General features: G+C 44.6%; 1 protein-coding gene across 1 annotated transcript in view; it reads left to right on the top strand.

Moving 5' to 3' along the window:
* The window catches only part of JMY (junction mediating and regulatory protein, p53 cofactor), a 1,751,371-nt gene that overhangs the window by 569,104 nt on the left and 1,156,954 nt on the right, over positions 1-25,313 (top strand). Inside the window, exon 3 of the mRNA XM_044063717.1 lies at positions 2,608-2,758. Within this exon, the coding sequence (XP_043919652.1) occupies positions 2,608-2,758 (151 nt within the window). The remainder of the gene's footprint in view (positions 1-2,607; positions 2,759-25,313) is intronic.

Genomic DNA, 25,313 nt, shown 5'->3' with positions numbered 1-25,313 from the left:
TCCTGAGCAGCTGTAGGCTAATGAGTTCTTTTGTTCCTGAAGTCATCAAGCCAGAAAACCACTTGCTTTCTGAGAATTTTTCTCCTAAGTCTTCCATTGAAAATGCAACTGATATGATTTGCAGTATTTCACAGACAACATGTGATACAAACAATGTAAAATACACAAGCTCTTTGGTGGACAATGGGCTACACATTGGTGCTAGTACCATAGGTGTGTCTGGAGATGCTGGTTCTATATTGCAAGTATATGAAAGAAAATTGGTATTTTATTATCAGAATTACCTGTGTTATGTTCAAACAAAGAAGCAACTGTGCTGAAGACTGAGTGAGTTAATAGATGAGCACTGGACAGTAGACCAAAGGTGTCCGTGGGAGAACTGTTCATCTGTTTGAGAGATTTCCAGTGGTATGTATGACAAAAGTAGGTGGTGCATTGATAAACAATGTTACAGAATTTGTCCAAATTATGTATGTATTATTTTCTTAATAATTCAAAACAACAGTATCAGTCTACAAAACCATGCATGTTAGATGGCAAGTATGAGTGGCAAAATCGTGTGCCTTAATGTGTGTAAGATTGTATAAAAGGTCACCAGTTGTTCTTATGTAGGTCTCACAGATGTTATGACATTAATGCTGATAATCATAACTGCTTTAGTAAAACAACATTTACATCTTAGAATGTGTTCAAATTGCCATCTATGTTTTTAATGTCACTAATACTCACTGCTTGCATACACCACCCCAACACGACATTGTCAGATACTATTCTGCATTGTTAATGTACTTACAGAAAATCTGTCCTATTTTTCATAATGTTTTGCAAATACTGTTTAGTCATTCCAGCCCTGTAACACCCCACATTGACCATTCTACTGTACTTGCTTAGCATGTCATGTCATGTTTTACATGCCACCTTTGCTGTATTAGTTTTCTGGTGTGTCTGTACCAATACTTCAGATGTCGGACTTGTATTTACTCACATGAACAAAAGCAGTTTGTTTGCCCTGGTTCATGCTGTTTGAAAAATATACATTGGTAATATTTCTTTGCCCCCTGCCCTCTGAATGTTTAGCAACGCATACATTATTTTGAGTACCTCATTAGTTAGACATCGCTTATACATACTTGTGTTTATTGTTGGGCTCACTGAACCTTTTCTGTCAATATGGGCTGTAGTAACTCCTGAAGTGAACTTCATTGTACCTCACTGCTTAAGATTTTTACCTCATTGCTCCAACATTAGGGTTGCAGTCCTGACTTGTAGTGTGTGTGTGTGTGTGTGTGTGTGTGTGTGTGTGTGTGTGTGTGTGTGTGTGTGTGTGCGTGTGCGCGCACGTGCGTGTTTGTGTGGTTTACATCCCTTTTTAGGTAATTAAGCTTCCAGTTACATATCTCAAGCATGTTGGACAACTGAGTACCTTACATGTATATTAAAATTTACTCTTACCATTTTGCCTGAAATGGTTCTGTAGTGGAGCAATTCAGTTACACTTCAGCAGTAAGTAATCTAAAGGTATGCTGACAAAGCTCCCCATTTGTCAACTTTCATATTGTACGTGGAATTATTCAACCTATTTGAATTTTTTTTCACTTTGGACTGCCCCAGATTACAGCAAGCTTTGTATTTCTTTCAGGAAACCTGACTTAACTGCTGTTCGGTAACTCTTCCAGTGCTGGATTGTGCTGGTATGGTGTACAGTTGCCTTTTCAGCTAAAATGAGTAAAAGAAAGTAAAAACTGAGTTAAGAAAGGCAGGATTATATCCACAAAATTACACTTGCCTGTTTGGACTCACATGTGGCTATTTTTCTCCTCTTCATTGTGAACCCCTTTCTTCTTGCCAGGATGCCTTGGAAATTTTTTTTTTTTTTTTTTTTTATAAAGTTCAGGCTTACCAGTTAACAGCTGTCTCCATTTCTTACATTTTGTCTGTTTTTGTCACTTTGAGATTGATATTTCATTTGCTCACTAGGTCATTTAGTTCAGAATGTCAGCTGGTAAATCCAATTATTCTTTGGTCCTACATTTCTGTTTGAAAGGCCATCTTGCCCCCCCCCCCCCATTTATTTTCCTTAATATCGTTCATGTGCCGGTCCACTCGCCATGGCTTATTTTTCCAGAGGTATTTTGACATGTTAAGGAGGCAGATACTCAGTTGAAGACAGTTAGCTGAAAATGAGTGTGGGGTAAATGGCAGTGATTATTGCAGTACATTATGAAAATGCATGATGCATCATGCACATTTACATTCGAGTCACTCATCTTTGGGTAGCACACTGTTAAACATTCATGTGCCCCTGAGATGCGCCTGATTCTGCAGTTGTACTACAGTTTTGGAAGAAAGCATAAAGAATTGTTATTCATGGACAGACAGAATTGAATCTAACAGACATTTACTAAAATATTTCTTTAGATTATTTTAAAACAATTTTAACTTTATTTCATTTATTACTGGATGAGTGAGATGGTCACATAATCCCTATCAGTCACGACTCGGGCCATAAGACAAATACACAAATATATACTGTGATTATTCATATTGATATATAATTTGCCATGTCCGACTTTTACATGACCATTTTATTTATGTATTTATTTTTAGATTTCCATGGAAAATGATTACCTTGGCCCTCGAAGAATAGAGAGTCTGAAAGAAGAAGATGCGGACTGGCAAAGAAAAGCCCATATGGCAGTGCTGTCTATTCAAGACCTAACAGTCAAGTATTTTGAAGTAACTGCCAAATCACAGAAAGGTAACAGCAACACTTTCTCCCAATTTTCTCACTGGAACATTTAAGGGGCACCAATGTTCAGGTTTGTACTTTGCATTGGGAAATGGTGCAAAACTGGCACATGGAATTGTAAGCATCTGTTAGCACTTTCATCCATACTAAAAGGAAATTATATTGGCAGTGGCTGCTGTTCTACATTTATGACGAGCTGTTGTGTTAATGATCGTCTTGTCAGTATGTGTAAACTATGATCTTTCATTTCTGCTTTTAAAGTAGGCAGTCAACACAAGAGTTAAAGGTTTTGATTACTTTTAAATGATACGACTTCAGCCAGTTTTTATACCTACACTGGCACAGTAGTTGTGAAATTAAAAGAAAAAAAGATTTACAAAAATCTTCTAAAGCTTTAAAATCTTTGTGCTATGATTCTAGAATACCACAAGTTGCATGCACACGAATTGCATTATTTGCATTGAATATCACAAATGCTGGTGAGGATTAAAAAAAGCCAACATATTATGGTGGAATGTTAGCCTTGATTGAGAGATTTTTTGTGTGGATTTGTGTGCACATATACAGGTACAAGGAAAGATTTTCCTGTCATTTAAATACTCGAATAAATTATTTTGAAGGGGGAATTAGCTGCTTATTTGTCTGAAAATGTTTGATCAATACAAAGTAAACTAAATCAGTGTTATGTATATATGACATGATGACTGTATCTGAACTGTTAGTACTTTCAAAGCATGTTAGTCCAAATAATTGTATAGTCTTTAGAGTTGAATTAAGTAATTTGTAGATTTTCTTAAAGACCATATTATACATGCTTACTTGTTGTAGTCATAATTTACTATTTTAGTTTAAGAAAGTGTTATACTTACAGGATTCAGACTTAATTATTCTTGATTTCTAGGTGTAGGCTAGAGACACCAGGACAATGTAGCTGAACATTTGTCGCCATAAGGTGCTAGTCATAAAAGGGAATAGTGCCAGTACAGATACCGTGTCACTGTCTGTCTAAGGCTGTAGCCCTTTTCATAGGAGCAGTATAACCACAGGTGTGTACTAGGCTAATGGCCCTGGAGCCTTTACAAGCCTAGCCCAAAAAAATTGCCTAGGCACCCTGCCACCCAATGTTGGTTCATAGTGCCCCCTATCCAGTAGGGCAACTGGAATGATCCCTGGAGTGAACTTACCCATCCGCTCGTCAAAATTTCTCTTGAAGAGGGCCAGCAAGGTGCTCTGCTTGGCATGAAGAAGCTTAGAAAAAAAATCATCAACCCTGCCAAGTCACAAACCCAGGACGCTGGCACTACAATCACAGCAACGTACCACTACACCATCTGTGTCTTCCTGCAAGAAAGCATCTATCTGTTTTTCCCATTACCACTTCAAATGACCATCTCAGCTTTGTGCGCACCTGTCCATTACAGTGCAGTCTGTGTTCCTCCTGTGCTTTCTTGGTGTTGCCAGCCTTATGTGACACATGTTTATTGCTGTGTTCTGCTCTGCTGGCTTCTTACCACATGTGAGTGTAGTTTTTATAGGAATTATGCCAGTATTGAAAGAAGTATATTTTGTTTGTTGTAGTTTAAGAAAAAAACAAGACCAATGTTTATTTGCTGTTGCATTCCCAGTGGTAGTCTTATTTTTTTTTGTTTTGACTTTTTGCATACCACTGCTGGGCGTTGATCCCTTTATACATAAATGCCTTTGCAAAAGCCCAGTAGCCTTGTTTTATTTGTTATTTCACATTGATCCTTAATGATGCAGTTAATTCTGTTGATACCAGCTTCACAGTAGACTTAGACAGTAAGGTTGATCTCTCACTTTTGGAGGCATTTCACGTGTGGAGAATATGAAGGATGCAATTGTGCACTCAAGAAGTAAGTTGTAAACTCTGTCACTGCAAATGATCTCACTAATATTAGACTTGCAGAGGGTTTGTAGGTGCAGCTGTTCTATATTGAGAATGATATCAGACCCTTCCAGTTTTGCCTACATTTTGAGCATGCCATCTCAAAGCTGTAGCCTGTGCTGATATTACAGCTAGGACTGGAATAGTCATCAGTAGATGGTTTTGCAGCTTGCTGTTCAATAGAAGTAAACATTTGTCCTCTTAGCTCCATATTCTTGAGTGGCTTGACCTGACATTGTAGACAGTGCTGTTGTTACTGTCACTGTGAGCCATGTGGCCTGTTTTTGGGCTCCCTGCACTCCTTAGTTTTATGTTTTGTCTGTGTCCACTGATGGCCTAACACGTTTTCTCCCTTATGGCCCTTTGATTTTGAGTACTTCTCTTCATGGTTGCTGTTTCTTATGCTTCCGTCCTTCCATATCTTTTCTTATGCTGTTTCTCTCTTTTGGGACTGATACTTCCTGGAGCTGAGCCACAGTAACATATTGAGATACAGTGCCACTGTTAGCATCTCTCTTCCTATGATTGTATTAGAACTTGTAGCACTGGTGGATCACCTGATGTTATGCCTAGCTTCTGGGTTTTCTGTGTCATTTTAATACTGTGCATCACAGTGTTATCCTTGGAAAAGACCTTGTGTGCATATCGATTACAGGCATGTCCTGCATCCTTGTTTTTCTACCTGCATCATTGCCTTAAAGCTAGAGCCTGTGAACATGATGCAAATGTTGGCCTTGTCTCTTATGGCTAATGAGAGCTTTTTTAGCCTTGGAAGAATAGCTTATTCTGAAAAGATTTAAAAAGCTAGTTGATTTTCAAGATACATGGTTATTATTTTTTCAAATATCCGAGCTGCAGAAACACCACTGGGATTATTTCCCAGTCTAGACTGTAGCAAAAAGCATATAGTCATTGCCAAACACTGATGCAAACTGTTATAATGGAAGTTGAAAACATGCTACAGTAAAAGTCTCCTACAATATACAAACTATAATAAATCTTCCAAATCGGGAAGTAACTGCAGACTTAACAGTCTTCCCCATCTTTATAAAGGAAAAATAGGTTAAAATGTTATACAGTAATTCTCTAGTTGGTATGCCTAAAGCCAAACAATGGAAACTCCCTTCTAAGTAAGGCAGCCTAACAGCTGCTTTTTTGTAGCTGACTACAGGATACTGTGAATTCTCTAGGTTTGAATGAGTTCTTTCATTCCACTGATTTCATGGTGAAGCATTGTGAATCCAAAGGGAGTTGGAGATGTAATTGCCTTAACCAAAACTTAACTGTGTGTGGCACAGATTATCTAAAGGTTGTCACTTCTTGAGTCACCATTATAAGTTCAGAGTAGAGTGGAATTAGAGTGCATTATTGAGACTGTGCGGTTTGGAAGGAGGTCTTCCTGGAAGGGTACTGCATAACATTTTGTAGTTCTTTATGACTGCCGGTAAAGGGGTGATAAAGTACCTGGTTCTCCCGTTAAGGCAATGAAATCCCTCTTTGAGTGTCACACTCAAATAAGTTTGCATGTGAAGCTTCACAGAATACAAATAATTTAAAGTTTCTTCATTCTCCAGGGTTTAGAAATTTTAGTGCTACTTTTGCAGATTAGATTTTTCTGAACAGTCTTCTTCATTTCAGCAGTACTCTGTACAACAGCATGTTCAATGTTGAATGACAAACCGAAAGCATCAAGGGTGACGTCTGGTTTGCTTTGACTGGAAGCCCATAGAATTACTGTTATTGACCTTAGTGAGTCCACCTTGGTTATGTTAAGGGGAGTGTCCTGCTCTTCTGTTCTGCATGAATCTGTCACAACTGGATGGGACCAATGGAGTTTTAATCTCACCATTTGTGAGGAAAGGACCAAACTGGCACTGGAGGGATGCTGTGTCAAGTCAAACCACTTGCTGGTAGGTTAAAGTAAAAGAAGGCACTCATAAGTTTGATTCAAAAATTAGTTCACAAAATACAACGTGTCCCAAAGAGAGTATAAAGGGAATATGCACTGCTGTCCACAGTATGGGCTTCTAACACCCACACCCACACTAGACAGCACACAGGCCACTTACAGAGCTGAGTCTTTGGCCTCGCATACCAGGACTCTTTCTTTCCACTCTCTTAGTGAAACACTGTTTTCCAGAGTTCCTCATGTATGGTAATGACATTTCACAGAAGTTATTGTTTAGACACACACACACTAGGAAGGTTATCGAATTCTCCAGTTTCATACACCTCTCTTCCTGACACCTAGCACAGTAGTACTGCCACCACTAGAGACCACCAGCTACATGCAGCTCTTGATTTAGCCAAGTATAAATTATAGAAATTAATATGTTTCACTGCTGGCAGGCTCAAGTAATCTAGCTAATTGACAACAGAAGTCACAAATTTAAATTAGCAGTGGTAAATAATGACAAGCTTTTTTTCAGCTAATATATACATATTTCAATAATAAAGACCAGGCATTAGCTCAAAATGGATAAATAAACATTACTTGAGCAATAAGACAAACAGTGAACATTAAGGTTCTTTGGAAATTGACAAGTGTATTTTTAAATTTTAATTGGTTTGTTTAATTGATTGATTAAGTCTGTATTTAAGAAGTCACTGTGTTTTAATTCACTTGTATTCTGATGAAGTCGTGAGATGAAAGCGGTGAATAAATTTTTGTACGCTATTTTGGTGCTTGCCTAATTGAGTACGCTATTTTGGTGCATTTCTAATTGAGTATCTATTGAGGTTTTTACTTCTGCCTACTTTCCTTGGAAAACAGTGAACATACTGATTAAATATTTAAGAAGGTACACAAAGGGTATCACAAGAATCGTTACTTATTCGGACAGACTATATAAAGAAGCCTCTGATTTATATCTAACAAAATGTCCTGTTTGTTACTGAACAAATACTGTACCTAACTACTACAAGTCAGACAAACATTAAATACATAAGCAGATGTGTATTTTTATAATATATACATGAATGTAGCAAGGCTTCGCAGACCATGACAAGACAGGCCAAGACTGAGACCAGTCTCAAATATTTCAGTTCACCGCTTCTGTCTTGAAAGACCAGGGAGAATCAAATTATTTATTTTCTACAGAAAAAAAAAAACTACATCAACGTATAATCTGAAGTAGGGACTTCATTTGTCAGCAACCTGTGGGTCTTGGATCCGCTATCGGATCCGAGCTGGCAACTTGTTTCATAGCTAATGGATCCGAGCTCCTAGCTCCTCCCCTCACCCATAATCCCCTGCCAACCCTCCATGACCTCAGATCTAGTTTGCCGCGCTTGTGGATGGCTGGATTCCTTGAGCTCTAGCAAAAAATCGTCAGTTAAGTCTGTTTTTCTGTCAAATTTCTCTACCTTATTTTAAAAAAAGTATGTAAGAGTTAGGTTCCCTGTAGTATTACATTTTTTTACTTAGTTTTTTCCCTCCCTTCACTGGTCGTTAGTGAGTGTGTGTGTGTGTGTGTGTTGTGTTTTTGGGGCCTGTGTGTTTGTGTAGCACTCCCTTTTTTCTTTAAAGTATGGCTGAGGCCCCAAAAGCCATTTTTTTCTAAATGTACCGAGTGTGGCCATAAGCTCTCCCTGGCTGATGGCCACACTCGGTGCGTTCGGTGAGTTGGGGTTGAACACCTCACCTCAGGCTGTACCATTTGTGCAGAGTTCAACCCCAGGGCACTGAAAGAGCAGAGGTCAAAGCTGGTCTTGGTGGGACTTTTGCCCCCGGACTCGGCTCCAGCCTCCGCTGCTCCCGTGGCACTACCACAGGCTGTGGTTGTTACCACTCCTTCCCCCCTTCCTTCGGCCGGGACTCAAACTCCCGCTAAAGCGCCGGAGGACAGGGAGGCTAGGAGGGAGAAGCACCACAAGCGGCAGGCCGAGGCCTCCGCTTCCGCCCCGCTAAGCGGGCTTCTCCCTCCACTGCTTCTAGGTCTCCTCCTCCTCTGCTCCGATCTCCTTGTTTCTCCCCAAGGCCTGAGGAGGAGGAGGCCCAATCTCCATCGAGGCGGCATTCCAGGCCTGCCTCGGTGGCCTCTTTGAGATCAACATTCAGCATGTCTGATGCAGACTTGGACCAGATGATGCGAAGATTCATCCAGGCCCAGCTGCAGATGGGAGTGCTCTTGCCTCCCCTTTGGGGGGGAGCTCGACACCATTTTTTGCTCCAATTGCTCCTTCTTCGACCCGCTACCCGGGTTCGGGGGGTTCGGAGCCGAGCAGCATCGGAGCCGGGGGTGGGTCGGCGCCGACAGTACTTGGTACTTCGGATCAGACCCTGCCCTCAAGTGTGTCGGATCCGACCTCTCGGATCCGAGGGATTCAGTGTGCCTTCGGCTCAGTCCAGGTCGGTGTGCACTGGTCCTTCGGATCCGATGGTCTTGGCGCCGGTTCCGATCCCTTTATCGGATCCGAGTGGAAGCCGACTCTCGGAGCCCAGAGAGAGTGGTTCCCCCTCGGCCTTCGATGTAGTGGAGAGGGCTCTGTCGAGAGCATCCGGACCCCCGGCCCTTGTCTCGGCTCCACCCTGCACTCCCTCTCTGCTGGGCCAGGCTTCCATCACCCGGCCTAAGGGACAGCCTGCTTCAATGTCCCAGGTAGTTCCATTGGAACAGGATGTTGCTGGTGAGACCTCCTCGGACAGCCCCCCCGAGGAAGTGCCCCACCAGCATAATTGCAAGAGGAGGCACGTGGACTCCCCTGAGTCCTTAACTGAGGACACGGACTTGGATGAAGGGGAAGGCTCCCCAAGATCACCCCCTGAGGATGTCTCCTTTGGAGACATCATGGAGATGCTGAGGATCAGAGGTGGGTGGTCTGCCCCCAAGTCTTCCTCTGACAAGTCCGTGTTTCTGGAGGCATTCGAAGCAGGCCCGTCTACCTCTTGGGTGTCCCCTCCGGCCGACCCCTTGGTGGACCTTATTACCACCAGGGCGTGGAAGGACCCGGACACCGTGGAGCCAATACCCAAATGCCCGGACAGGATACTAAGCCCCCCCTCAGACCGGTCACACTGGAGCAAGGGTCCCCCATAGATGCCATATTGACGGCGGCAGCCACGAAGAGGGAACTAGCTCAGGAGAGCCCCTCAGTTCATCCACCGAGCAAGGAGTCCCGCTCGATGGACCGCTTAGGGAAGCGAGTTTTTAGTTCAGCGACCTTCTCTGTAAGGTCTCTGAACTATATGGCACATGTCATCAGGATGCAGCGGGATCTTATCAAAGAATACGCTGCCCCCCCCCCCCCCGAGTCCATGTCGGTGGAGGACAAACAATTGTACTCCACCCGAATGGCCACTCTGAGATCCATTTCAAATACCTCTATGCGGCTATTGTCCCACGCCACCGAGGGAGCTGCTAGAGCTAGCGGAGCGGGCCTAGTCATGAGACATCAGGCCTGGCTTCGTCATTGTGACTTTGCGGAGCCCCTTAAAGCGTCTTTTGCGAACGCCCCTTTCGATGGTTCTGCCCTGTTTGGCAAAACGGTTCGTGAGACACTTGTCCAGAGCGAGAAGGACGGGAAGACGTTGTCTGCCGTCGGAGTCTGCTTCTCTGCTCCCCAGCGGTCCTTTTCCTAGAACCAAAAGGGTCAGAAGAAGATGTGGTTCCGGAAATCGCAACATTCCCAACCCACTCCGGATAACCAGTCCTTCCGTGGCAGAGGAGGACAGGGTGGATGCCGCCCCAGGGGGCAGAGGGACTCCGAGAAACTTTGGGTCCAGAGAACCTTTCTCTGACCGGCACACGCAGCAGCCCTGAAGGGTTGCCCGACTGCTCCACTCTGGAGGCAGTCGGGGGCGCTTCTCGGAGCACCTAATGGCATGGGAGTCCATCATGACAGACCGTTGGGTGCTTCGAATTATATCCAGAGGGTACAAAATCCCATTACTTCATGTCCCCAAATTCATGAACCTCCCCGATGTACCACCCGATCAGAGGGTGCTGCAGCCGCAGAAATTCAGCAGCTGCTAAGAAAAAGAGCCATCCAGCCCATCCCCCAAGACCAGCTCGGATTCGGGTTCTACTCCAGGTTCTTTTTGGTGCCAAAAAAGACGGGGGACTTGAGACCGATTCTAGACCTGTCCCGCTTGAACCTGTCAGTAACCAAGGAAAAATTCCGAATGGTCACTCTTCAGTCTATTCTCCCCCTTCTAAGGGAGAACGATTGGATGTGCTCTATAGACCTCAAGGATGCGTACTGCCACATTCTAATGGACAGACGATCCAGGAGGTTACTCCGCTTCCGGCTGGGAGCCAGTCACTACCAGTTCAGGGTCCTTCCCTTTGGCCTCACCACAGCCCCCAGGGTGTTCACCAAGGTATTAGCAGTGACTGCGGCCCACCTGAGACTCCAGGGAATACAGGTCTTTCCGTACCTGGACGACTGGCTCCTGACCGCCCCAGCAAGGCATCTACTTTGCTCAGCCAGAGATTTCTTTCTCCGCCTAGCCCCACAGTTAGGCATCACCATCAATGCCGACAAATCCTTTCTGGCCCCGACACAAGTCATAGAATTCATAGGAGCCAGAATAGACACCAGAGATCTACGAGCCTTTCTGACGTCCGAACGACTACGGAATTTGCAACTTCATGTGCGGGCTATCCTCCAATCAGAGACCCCACCGGCGGAATTGGTCCTGAGGGTGCTGGGCTCCATGGCGGCAGCGATAACGCTCCTTCCATGCGCCTGTCTGAACATGCGGGTATTGCAATGGACTCTTCTAGTACAGTGGTCCTTTTTGTCTTTTCCTCTCCATCACCCCATTGCTATCAGCAAGGCTTGCAGGAGGGCTCTATTATTGTGGCTCCATGCTCCGGACCTCCATACGGGCTGACCCTTCTGCACCTCTCCCCCTCTCGTCACGGTGACCACTGACGCCTCCCACCTCGGGTGGGGGGGGCATTATTCAGGCAGGAAGGTCCAAGGCACGTGGAACGATACAGAGACCTCCCTGCATATCAACGTTCTGGAGATGAGAGCGGTGCTGTACACGTTGCAAGCACTTCAGAATCTCCTCCCCGTAGGAACGATTGCAATTCAGTCAGACAACATGTCTGTTGTCTGGTACATCAACAAACAGGGGGGAACCAGGTCTTACCCTCTATGCCGCGAAGCCATGAGAGTGTGGGAATGGGCGATTTCCACCAACCGCTTTCTGATTGCAACGCACATTTTGGGGCGGGCCAACATCCTAACGGACAAACTCAGTCACACGCTTCTTACCCCGTACGAGTGGTCTCTCAACCCACTAGTAGCGAAGCAGATATTCGCAATATGGGGGCAACCCTGCTGCGATCTTTTTGCCTCTCCCTCAAACACCAAATGCGGCAATTTCTTCGCTCTGATTCCCCCTCCAGGGGAAACTCCAAGAGACGCTCTGGTGCACGCTTGGCCACCTGGTCTACTTTATGCCTATCCTCCTCTACCCCTGATGCTGCAACTGTTACAGAAAGCCTCGCAGTTGGGGAGCAGGATGATCCTCATTGCCCCATTCTGGCCTCGGCAAATTTGGTTCCCTTATCTGTGGTCTCACCTAGTGAATCCCCCTTGGATTCTGGATCCCAGTCCAGATCTAATCTCCCATCCGTTGGACTTACCGACCCCAAATCTGGACAATCTGAATCTGACAGCTTGGTTGCTCCAGTTCCACTCCTAGTTAGGACTCCCGGTATCTCTTCACCAGTCAAAGCCATCCTTGTGGCAGCGCATAAGCCCTCCACCAGGAAAGTGTACCGCAGTAAATGGAAACGTTTCTCCATCTGGGCGGAACATCATAATCTAGATCCCTTTACGGCTCCTCTTCCATCCATATTAGACTTCCTAACAGAACTTTTTCAGGAAGGCGCTAGTTGCTCAACTGTCAAAGTGCAATTGGCTGCCATCTCCCATTACCATGTGGGACATGACACAGGGCCCTTGATGTCGGCCAAGTTGTGTAAAACCTTTCTCAAGGGCACCTTTTTGCTTAGACCACCTATAAAAGAAGCCATACCACCTTGGGATCTTTCACTAGTTCTTCAAGCCCTGACTGCTTCACCTTTTGAACCTGCTGCTTCAGTAGATCTCAAATACTTGTCCTGGAAAACAGCATTCCTTGTAGCCATTACTTCTGCGAAAAGAGTTTCGGAGCTTCAAGCTCTTTCTGTGAAGCCTCCTTATTTGATCTTTCATCCGGACAGAGTGTACCTCAGGATCAATCCCTCTTTCCTTCCCAAAATAGCATCATAAACCAATATAAATCAATCCATAAATTTACCGGTTTTCTTTCCTAAATATCAGAATAAAGGAGAGTACAAGCTGCACTCATTAAATGTTCATGATGCAGCTACGTTTTTATACTCCTAGAACAGCTGGTCATAGACAATCCGACCAGCTGTTCATTTCCTTTGCCAAATTTAATTTGGGGAAAGCAATATCAAAAATATCTCTATCACGCTGGATTTCACAATGTATCCTGTTAGCGTACCAAGCCTCTGGGAGACCCGCACCTGAAGGAGTTCACGCACATTCCACTCGTTCCATCTCTACTTCTGCGGCCTTCAAATCTAGAGTTCCATTGGATGATATTTGTTCTGCAGCCACTTGGGCCTCATCTCATACCTTTATTAACCACTACAAACTGGACGTGATTTCTAGAGGGAGAGCATCCTTTGGCTCTGCGGTGCTCCGCAATATCCTTCCATGATGGCCAACCAAGATTCAGGTAGCTGGGGACTCTGTCCCACTGGTTGCTGACAAATGAAGTCCCTACTTCAGATTAAGAAGTTATGTACTCACCATAGCGTTCCATCTGAGTAGGTAGCTTCATTTGTCTGCAGCCATCCCCCCCTCCTTCCCCCTGGCCTTCTGCAGATCTATGTTAGTTGGAATACCCTTTTTGGGTACATATTGAGGGGCAAACTCGATCTGAGGTCATGGAGGGTTGGCAGGGGATTATGGGTGAGGGGAGGAGCTAGGAGCTCTGATCCATTAGCTATGAAACAAGTTGCCGGCTCGGATCCGATATCGGATCCAAGACCCACAGGTTGTAGACAAATGAAGCTACCTACTCAGATGGAACATTATGGTGAGTACATAACTTCTTATTATTTGCTTACTTTCTCCTAGTATAAGTAACTAAACCAAATGTGATTGGCAAGTTTTTCAAAATCAAGGGTTTAATTATATCAGCCCAGTAATCAAGATTTTGCATAAGTCTCTTAACTGTTTGCATAATAATATAAGTATCCGTTCACAGTTCAGGAGAGTGGCTCCTTTTGAAGAACAGTTTACTTGTATTTTTTGACTTGTTAGTTTCCGGAATTACATTGTATATTTCATTTGCAGTTCAGTGCATTTCTTTTCCTGTCATCTGCTTTCTCAACTCTTACAGAATCAAAAAGTCACAATATTGCAGACATCCAGCAACTCAGCTGTTGTCACTGTGAAATAACATCTGTACATGTATTTTGTCAAGCATGGAAAGAGCTGTGGCACCATTAGATGTTCATATTGATCACTGCTGCAGAAACCTTAACTGTATGGGAGCAGGAATGTGTAGGGACGGATTCAGGGTTTTGTCCTCAGGTTTCTGATTCAGATTTGGAGGAGAGCTCATCTTCTTACTCTCCCTCTAGGGGATTCTCTTTCTCTAAGACTTTTGCTAGAATGTCCCAATGTTTTCAGTGGGAACACTGAAGTTTCTCAGTCCCTCAGAAAATACTGAGAGATTTTCCAGAACCTGCACCCCTTCTTCCTCTTCTCTCTGCTTTAGAGGATGTGTGTTTGTGTCTTACTGCCTGCAATTTTCTTGTTAGTCAGTCAGCTGTCCTTTAAAAGGCAGATAGGATGCATAAAGTTCCTCAGTCTTTTAAAGTTTTCTGCACTATTCTCAAACATTGCCCAGCAGCTTTAGCCTTATTTGCATCCTCTGCTGCTGAGCACTTTAGTTAATTCCATTCATATTTTTTCTAATAAGGATGGGAAAATTATTGATAGATGTGGGAGAAAAGTATATACTTCTGCAACTTTGAATTTCAGAATTTTAAATTGTCAGGCTGATATGTTAAAGTCTATTCTGATATATTGTGATAGCATTATGAATGTTTTATCTACAGTTTCTTCTTGTGAGGAAAGATCTGCTTTAAATAACACAGTTTCTTCTATTGTACAGGTCACTACTCATTGTTTGCAGTATGTATGACTCTGTCTTTACTTCTTCCAGGGCTATAGCCACTGGTACTGTTTTAAGGAGCTTTGCTTTTCTGCATTTTCAGAATGTCCGAGATTATGTAAAATGAGTTTTTAAATTCTCCCTTGGATAGAGATTTAGTGTTTGGTCTCTTTGCTGCAGAGGTGATCAGAAGGTCTGGTGAAAGTAGTGAGCTAATCCAGGTTCCAAAAAGAAATTTCAATCTCCCAAAACAAAGGGCACTCCCAAGTCCGAATGACTATTCAAGAGACCTTGTGACCCCCTCTCACCATGGCCCTTTTTTCTGCCAGAAAGTGTCAATCACATTTTTCTCTTTGGCAACAGATTGTGTCAGACAAATGGGTTCTGAAAATCATTCATCAAGGTTACAGATGGTAGTGGGAGGAAATTCCTCCTTTTCAGGAGATCATTCCTCATCCTTCAGCTCAGACTCTTCTGTTTCCACCTGTTCATCTCATCTGTCCCAAGGAGTGACAGAATCAGTTCCTCCTTCCCAGGTGGGGAAGAGATTTTATTCGATTATGTTCCTAGTTACAAAAAAAGAAAATGCTTTGGGACCAGTTCTGGACCTTTGTTTCCTAAACTTGTTTATGATGATGCTCAAATTCAGAATAATGTTACTTCATAACATGTTGCCTGTTCTTCCTCTTTCAAGTTTCTTGATAACACTAGACTTAAAAGGTGCTTGTCTTCACATTCCTATTCATCCAGACTTAAGGCGTTTCTTAAAGTTTTGTGTGTTTTGATCACATTATAAGTTCTCTGCCTTACCCTTTGGATTATCCACTCCAGCAAGTGTTCACACTGGATGTCCTTCAAGAATGCAACTGCAGTCATAACATATGGGTTGTCCTGCCTCAGGCAGCCCTCGGTCGGCCGGATTCCAAAGTCTGGGTCCGGCGTCGGCTGGTGTCGCCTCCTCTCCGACGTCAGAACGGCTGGAGTATAAAGGCATCGGCCGACGCCATCTTCTTCAGTCGTTCTTGCAGCGCGGTGCCCGAAGCAGAAGCAGTTCGCAAGTGCCGGTCGGTCAGCTCCTGTGTTTTCAGTACCGAAGTCATCTAAAAGCTAAGTACCCCATTGGGGAACATTTTTTCTTGCCTCAGCCGATGTCAGAACAAATTGAGAAAGTTAATAATTGTTTGTCTTGTGGTAAAAAATACCTCATAAGGACTTCCATTCTTATTGCCTCCCTTGCCTGGGCCCAGACCACAACGTCTCGGCCTGTGCTGCCTGTGCTTGCTTTAATAAGCGCACTCTCAGGCGCCGGGCAGAATTTGCCGAGGACTTTTTCGTCGAATCTTTCGCTTATATCATGCCGTCGGAACAACCAACAACTCAATCTACCAAAAACGAAAGGACCGGGACCGACATCCTCGGCCCGCGTCCTCCACCGATACTCCTCCTAAACCCTCCGCGAGTGCTTCGGTCCCTTCGGAAGCAGTAATTCAACCGCTCCAGGCCGACGACACAGCGTTAACACGTCCTTCGGTCTCGGAGTCTACACCGGTGCCAGTTGTTGATTTTCCTCCAAAAACCGAAGTTCTGGATCTACCCGACTCCATCCCTGTGGACAAGGTTACTCCTGCACGTGGGACAGCAGGCCTCCTGAATCCATGTCCATCAAGGCCTTTGCACGTGCTAAGGCCGCCAGCCAGGCCAAGGCCCATCCTAAACCTACTACTCAGGCCCCTTCTTCTGATAAACAGATCATGTCTCTTGCTGCAGATCTTATTTCTCTTATCAGGGGGTCTCACCCTCATCCAGACAGAGGTTCTCAGCCGCCTGCAGAGAAAAGGCCCAGAACTGAGCAGGCCGACAACCTCTCTTCAGATGAAGCCTCTGGGGATTCTGAGCATTCAGATACCCAAGAAGAATCCTTCCAGGCCTGTGAGGACTCTGATGCTGAGGAATCAATTCCCTCTGCCTCTCCTCCAGAGGATTTTTCGTTCGGTGAAGTCCTACACTCTATGAGGGAGCATTTTAAATGGCAGGGTCAGGAATTCTCTGATTCCAGGAAAAGACTACGTACCTTCCTCAAGCTACCCCAGCACAGACCTTTAGCTATCCCTCCAGTTATGGATGTCCTGGATGATGGTTTCTCTGACTCCATTGCTAACCCTGATTCTCTCCCTCCTGCTCCTGTCAAGCCAGTCAGATATTGTAGGGTCCCTGATACCCACAAACATCTCTTTAAGGCCCATTCTGTGGATCTAGAAACCATTTCACAGGGCCCCAAGGGAGTGGCTACTTCCACAGCCAAGAATCCACTGCCAGCGGATAGGGAAGCTAGGTCCCTGGAGAGATGGGATAAAAAAGTTTATACCTCTACCACCCTAGCCATGAGGTCACTTAACTGCCTTTTTCATATGTTTCAGTACCAGGATTTTTTACTGGATGATTTACAGAAAAAGCTAGCCTCTCCTGAGCCTATTGATAGAAAGGCATTGCAGGATCTAGTACATAACACTCAGCAGGTTAGCAATCATTTTCTTTAGTGTGGTTATGATGCATTGGAGGCTTCATGTAGGGCAGCTATGACTGGGGCTGTTATACGTAGACATGCTTGGTTAAAAGAACAGCCACTGCCAGACCATGTTAAAGTAAAGTTACTTGATGCACCTCTGGAAAACAGAAGCTTTTTGGTGCTAATGCACAAGATGTGTTGAAGTCCATTGAGGAAAAAGCTAAATCAGTACAGACAGTCAAAGATTTCCTCCAGGTTCAGCCTCCCAGATTCAGCAGGAATTGGCCTTCAAAGAATTGGTCCTTTCCAGACACTGACAAGTTTCAAAGGGGAAAAAACAGGCGTGCCTGAGGTAGAGGGCAATACCGAGGCTCCTTCAGGGGCCGCCAATGGCAACCACCAAATCAAAGAAGTGGCGCAGGCAGTCCAGCTGCACCACAAGGACAACCACAATGACTTGACTTTCATACCGCCTACAAAGGCTCAAAGAGAAGCACCTTTGGGCGGAAAATTATCCTTATTCTCAAAAAACTGGCACATCTTAACCAAGGACAAGTGGATTCTGGATTTAATAGACAAAGGTTACAGATTCCACTTCCATACTTTACCAATAAGACAAGGCATGCAAGACAGAGCACTTCATCAAAGGGCAGAGGCACTCATTCAAGTTTCAAAGCTGTTAAATATAAAAGCAATAGAAAAGGTCCCTCCACAGGAACAAGGTCAGGGATTTTATTCAAGATTGTTCCTTGTTCCAAGAAAGGAAAACAAATGGAGGCCTATACTGGACTTGTCTACTCTAAATACTTATCTCATTGTGCCAAAGTTCAAAATGCTGATGTTCCCATGCTGGGCAAGGGGTCTTGGCTGGTCACTCCGGACCTCAAGGAGGCATACCTGCATGTCCCAATCAGACAAAGCTGCAGAAGATACCTCAGATTTCTTGCAGGGACAGGGCATTATCAATTCTCAGCATTGCCGTTTAGCTTACTGCACCCAGAGTGTTCACGAAATGCCTGGCATCAGTAGTGGCACACTGCAGACTCCAGGGAATTCAAATATACCCCTACATGGACGACTGCCTCATACAAGCAGACAACAAACAAACCTTGATAGCAAACTTGGACTATGTCATTCAATTACTACAGGCCTTGGGATACACAGTCAACATTCAGAAATCAAGACTTCTGCCATCCCAACAGATTAATTTCCTAGGAGCCAAACTGGACACAAAAACACAAATGGCTTATCTCACAGAGGAAAAACAACAGCAGTTACCAGAGTACTTCAAAGGCCTAGCAAAGCTTTCCCAGCTGACTGCAAGGAAAATCCTGCAGGCCCTGGGGTTCATGGCATCTTGCATTCTTCTGATACCTTTGGAAAGACTTCATATGAGAAAGCTGCAATGGTACTTAAAAAGCTTATGGTCCCAGCACAGCCAAAGCCTAGAGGACGTAATCCCACTCATTCCATGTCTACAAAGAGAATTTTTGTGGTGGGCTCAAACAAGTCAGTTAAACAAAGGCATGTCTTTCAACAAACCTCAAGCAGGTCAAATGATTACAACAGACGCCTCAGGCCATGAATGGGGGGCGCACATGGAGGGCAGATGCATTCAAGGTCAATGGACACCAAGGGAAAGGCATCTGCACATAAACCAAAAAGAGATGTTGGCAGTGATACATGCAATCGAGTCTTTCGAAAAATCACTTCAACAAGGACATTTGCTAATAAGGACAGACAACACCACTGTTATGTGGTATATAAACAAGCAGGGAGGCACTCATTCTTATCCCCTCTGCAGACTAACAATGATTCTCTGGGAAAAATCCCTAAGTCTGAAGATACATCTGCAATCCCAGTTTGTGCCAGGCAAGGACAATGTACTGGCGGACAAGCTGAGCAGAAATTTCTTGGATCCACATGAATGGATGCTGCATCCTCACATTTTCTCACAAATAACAAGGACATGGGGAAGACCGGACATAGATCTCTTTGCTTCTCACATGAATCATCTCCTGGAAAAGTTCTGTACAAGGACCCACCATCCTCTAGCTTGGAAAACGGATGCTCTCTCCTTCAGCTGGAATTCCCTAACAATTTATGCATTCCCTCCTCTACCACTGCTGACCAAGGTGATACTGAAGATCAAAGCAGAACAACCAACAGGCATTTTGATAGCTCCAGACTGGCCAAGGCAGCACTGGTACCCATTGCTGTTGAGCATAACTCGGACCAAACCGTGGCCTTTGCCCCTATGGCCTCTGCTTCTAACACAACACAATTACAGGACTGTTCATCAAAACCTGAAAACATTGCATCTGACAGCCTGGAGGTTACCATAACTCCTTCGGATATCTTTCTTTCCAAAAAAGTTCAAGAGATCTTACTGGAAGCACGCAGACCTTCCACCAGAAAAACCTATTCAGCCAAGTGGAAGAGATTCATCTTCTGGAATGCTAACAAGGGGTCAGGATACAACAGTACTGAGTATACCTCAGATATTGGGATACTTGGCAGAAATGTTTCATACTGGTCTCTCATATTCTTCCATAAAGATTCATGCCTCAGCAATCTCAGCAAAATACAATTATGATCCACCTGCGTTTTCGCATCCTTTGCTAAGACAGTTCCTAAGAGGGATAAAGAATATCAAACCTCCCAGGAAACCGCCAGTACCTGCATGGGACCTCAATTTCGTCTTGGAAAAATTAACTCTTCCTCCCTTTGAACCAGCAGCAACTTCAGAAATGCAATTTCTCTCATGGAAAACGGTTTTCCTATTGGCAATCACATCAGCAAGAAGAGTCTCGGAGATACAGGCACTCATGGCAGTACCTCCTTTTCTCATTTTTCATCAGGACAGAGTCTCTAAGAACCAATCCTTCATTCATGCCAAAAGTAATTTCCAGGGTGTCTCTAAATCAAGCCATTCACCTGCCTACTTTCTTCCCCAATCCTCAAAACAGGGGGGAAGCACTGCTGCATACTTTGGACATACACAGGCAACTACGCTACTACTTACAGAACTAAGGCCACCAGAAAGTCTGACCAACTGCTTGTAGCCTATGCTGCTGGAGTACAAGGAAAAGCAATCTCCAAACAAACAATTTCCAAATGGATTGGACACTGCATCAGATTCTGCTATTCTTTTCATGGAAAAGGTGTGCCAGCCAATATTAGGCCACACTCCACCAGAGCTATAGCCACATCCACAGCTTTCCTAAGAGGAGTGGCTACAAAGGACATTCTAGAGGCTGCTACATGGAGCTCCGTGCATACATTTACCAAGCACTACAACCTGCCTTTATACTCCAGATCCCAAGCAGGCTTTGCTTCGGCAGTCCTGCAGGGCATTTTAGCTACACCATTACTTTCTTAGTTCCAACCACCCCCAGCTTGGCTATGGTATTCAACCCATATGTTATGACTGCAGTTGCATTCTTGAAGGACATAGTACAGTTTTGTACCTACCATAAATGTAGATGTCCGATAGATATGCAACTGCAGTCGGATTTTCCCACCCTCCTACCCCTCTGCAACCTTCTTTATGGGTCCACTCCCCCTACTCCTATTAGCTGGGGGTATCTCCTATGGTGTATCTGTTTATTACTGTTGTGCATGTCTGGAATTGTTTATCCATTCACAAAATGTAGCCTTCCTAGGAGGGCACCTGGCATCTGGGGCAAGAAACACTGAAGAAGATGGCGTCGGGCGATGCCTTTATACTCCAGCCGTTGTGACGTCGGAGAGGAGGCAACACCAGCCGACGCCGGACCCAGACTTTGGAATCCGGCTGACCGAGGGCTGCCTGAGGCAGGACAACCCATATGTTATGACTGCAGTTGCACATCTATCGGACATCTACATTTATGGTAGGTACAAAACTGTACTTTATAGTTCATTGCAGGCTGCAGGGTATCCAAATTTTTCTGTATTTAGGTTCATAGGTAGGAATTAGGCTATCGTTCCAAGGGCCTATGTAAGCCCTAGCCAACAAGAATGTTCTTCGTGTTTCACTGTTGCAATCATTACAATCAGGTTATCTGCTTGCAGGTAGCCCTCAGTTGGCCTGATTAATGAAGTCTTGGGTCCTGCGACTGTTGCTGTCCTTTCTTCCATGACGTCAGGTCGTCAGGGGTATACAACATGTAGCCGACGCCATTACATCCGTCTTTCTTGCCGTCCAGTGCCCGAAGCAGAAGCAGTTTGCTAGTGCCGGTCGGCCGACTCCTGAAATTTTCGTTTTCGAGTTTCAGAACCGAAGTCTTCAACTAAAGCTAAGTACCCCATTGGGGAAACTTTTTCTTGCTCCTTACCGATGTCAGTAAAAGTTAATAATTGCATTACTTGTGGAAAGCAAATACCTCATACAGATTTTCATTCGTACTGTATGTATTCCTTGCCTAGGCCCTGACCACGATGTACCGTGCTGTCAGTTTTGTGCTTTATGTAATCAGCGCGGTATCCGTTGTTGGTATATTTTCGCCTCTAAATATTTCGGTTCTAGGTTTAATTATCCAGAAATGTTGTCGATTAGCCATCCAACTACCGGGATTCTGAAAAAACGCAAAGATAAAGACAGAGATAGGCTGCCGAGGTCCAAAACTGGCGACGATGCTTCTCCTAAGCCAGTCGCCAGTTCGCTGGTACTCAGTGAGGCATTTTCGCAGTCCCTGATACCCACTACTTCTGATTCGCAGGCCTCTACTGAGACCCATTCTGAGTCCGGTATGCAGCGAGATGTTTCAACTATGGAACCTGTGGATGTCTCTACCTTGGATGGGTCCGGAGCCACTGTGCACGCACCGGCTTCTGAGGGTGTATTCAGGCCTATGGACTTGCATATTAAATCGATGCCGCCTTCTCTCTTAGGCCTAAATTTTGAACCATGCCTAAAAAAATGGTGCCCAGGCCACATGCTCAGGCCTCTATGCCTAAAAAACAAATGATAAGAATGGCTGAAGATCTAATAACTTTAATCAGGGGTAGCCAACCCCCCCCCCCTTTCTAACCCCCCCCCTTTCTAAGAGACCTCGGACTGAAGTGGTTTATAAATCTTCTGACCAGGATTCTGTTTTTAGTGATTCTTCTGATGATCTGGGTTTGCCCTTATCTACTTGTGAAGATTCTGATGCAGAGGACTCCATTCCCTCTGCTTCCCCTCCAGAGGATTTTTCTTTAGGGGAAACCTTACATACTCTAAGGGAAAATTTCCACTGGGAAAGCCAGTATTTTTCTGATTCAAAAAAGAGGCTTGGGGATTTCTTGCTCCTACCTCAGCATAGGCCTTTAGCTATTCCTACTCTACTAGACATTGTTGATGATGCTTTTTCGGAATCTAGTTTGGCCCCTGATTCCTTGCCTCCTGCTCCCAGAAAACCAGACAGATACTACAGGGTCCCTGAGTCACACAAGTTTCTTTTTAAAAATCCTATTGCGGATCCAGAGACTATTTCACAGGGGCCCAAGGGCAGCAAGGCTTCTACTGCTAAAAATCCTACCCCTTATGATAGAGATTCCAGAGTGCTGGATAGATGGGGTAAGAAGTTTTACACTTTGCAACATTGGCCATTAGGGCTTTAAATTGCCAGTTTCCTATGTTAAAGTATTACCAACATGTTATTGGATTGCTTAAACAGAAAATTATGTTGATTCCTGACCGTGGAAAATAAAGAATTACAAGATTTACTGCATTCTGCTGAACAAGTTGGAAAACATACTTTGCAGTGTGGTTTTGATTCATTAGAGGCCTCTTGCAGGGCTGCTGTTACTGGGTCTGTGCTTAGAAGGCATGCTTGGCCAAAGGAGCAATCCTTGCCTAATCATGTTAAAGCTAAATTGTTGGATGCTCCCTTAAATCAGGACCACCTGTTTGGCAACAAAGCTGAGGAAGTTTTAAAAAGATGGAAGATAAAGCTAAATCTATGCAAACTGTTAAAGATTTCTGACAATTTCAGCCTCCTAGAATTAGTAGGCACTGGCCGTCTAAGAATTGGTCCTTTCCAGCCCCTTCCAGGTCTTCTCAAGCCAAACCCAGACACAGCAAAAGCCCCAGGTTTCAGTCCTAGGGGACACACATGACTAAGCAGTGGGGGGGCCTCTACTTCCAAATCTGGGAGTAATAAGACTCCCCCCTATGGTAAACTGTCTCAATGACTTCCGTTTAAAATTTCCAAGCACTTATCAACTGATTGCCCCTTTGGGGGGAAGGATTGCTCTTCATGCAAATAACTGGGAACGCATTACTCAGGACAAATGGGTTTTAAATATAGTGTCCCAGGGATACAGATTTCACTTCCACACGTTGCCAACACCAAGCGGGTGGCCGGAGCTACCCCAAAATCAGTGGGTAGAGGCCCAAAAACAAGTACTTTCTCTCTTAAGCATGGAGGCTATTCAACTGGTACCAGGAGAGGAAAACGGACAAGGTTTGTACTCGAGAGTTTTCCTGGTACCTAGAAAAGACAACTCATGGCGACCTGTCTACTCTAAACACCTTTTTGGAAATTCCAAAATTCAAGATGCTGACTTCACCAATTACTTCCTATGCTAGGTAAAGATGCCTGGTTGGCAACACTAGATTTAAAAGAAGCATACCTGCACATCCCAATCAGGGAATCTTGCAGAAGATATCTATGCTTCAAAGCAGGCTACACACACTGTCCATTCTCTGCACTGTCCTTTGGCTTATCTACTGTGCCCAGGGTATTCACAAAGTGCCTAGCTCCAGAAATATTCAAATATACCCATACCTGGACGATTGTCTAATTCAGGCAGAAAGCCAAGACATACTTTTGAATCATCTGGCCTTTGTACAAAGGGATGTTCTTCGTTCCACATTGCTGCAGTCCTAACTATTGGGTAGTCCGCTGTCCAGTCGGCCCGAATACCAAAGTATAAGGCTGACGTCGGTCAGGGCGCATTAGACTGACGTCAGTACGTCAGGGTACTAATGCGCATGACCGACGCCATTTCCTCAGTCTTTTTTGCCGCATGGTCCGATGCAGAAGCAGTTTTGCGAGTGCAGGTTGGCGTTCTGAAATTTTCTGAAGTCGGAGTTTCAGACCGAATCAAAGTTGGCTAAGTACCCGTTAGAACATTTTGGTTTTTCTTGCCTCAGTATTTAACCGGATGTCAGAAAAAGTGAATAACTGTATTTCTTGTGGGAAACAGATACCTCATAGGGATTACCATACCTTGTGTATACCTTGTTTAGGGCCTGAGCACGACGTTGTTGGATGCCGCTCTTGTGCTAGATTTAACAAACGCACTATTAAGAGAAGGTTAGACTGTGCCAGGTTAGTGTTTGGGAAGCGTTGCAATTATAAAATGCCGTCGGATGCTCCGCCGCTTCGTCCAAGAAGCGCAAGGACAAAACAGCAAAGCCTAGGGTTGATGAATCGGCAGTCCCAGACGTCGGTTCTTTAGAAGGCTCAGTAGAGCCAGAGGTTTTGCCAGGAGTTTCTTTGGAGTCTCAGGCAGAGACTTTACTGTTGCAGGATGTGCCTTCTCAGGAAGTAGGCCAGGCTGAAGGGGCTTCTCAGGTAACTGTTCTTCCCTCTCTTCCCAAGGTAGTTAGAGCCTCTCCTTCTGTTTCCAAAACTTCTTTGAGAGGTAGGCCAAGTTTGGCTTCAGTGGGGGCTTCTCCTAGCACTTCAGGTTCTGTGCCTAAAAAACATATGCTTAAAAGAGGGAACACTTTAAATGGGAAGGCCAGGATTACTCTGATTCCAGGAAAAGGCTTAGGGAATTCTTGTTTTTACCCCAGCATAGGCCATTAGCTATACCTCCTGTGTTGAATGTGGTGGAAGATGTTTTTGCAGAGGCTTCCCTGAATCCTGATTCTTTGCCTCCTGCTCCTGTTAAGCCTGATAGGTACTATAGGGTGCCTGAAGCTCATAAGTATCTTTTTAAGAGTCCTAGGGCAGACCCGGAAACTGTTTCTCAGGGACCTAAAGGTGTTAAGGCCTCTGTTGTTAAAAACCCTGTTCCC

The sequence above is a fragment of the Protopterus annectens genome, chromosome 2.part2 (assembly GCF_019279795.1).
Source record: "Protopterus annectens isolate FY-2018-M chromosome 2.part2, PAN1.0, whole genome shotgun sequence".
Classification (NCBI taxonomy): Eukaryota; Metazoa; Chordata; order Ceratodontiformes; family Protopteridae; genus Protopterus; species Protopterus annectens.
The sequence above is the reverse complement of the archived record's forward strand: the minus strand, read 5'-3'. Positions and strand labels throughout refer to the sequence as shown.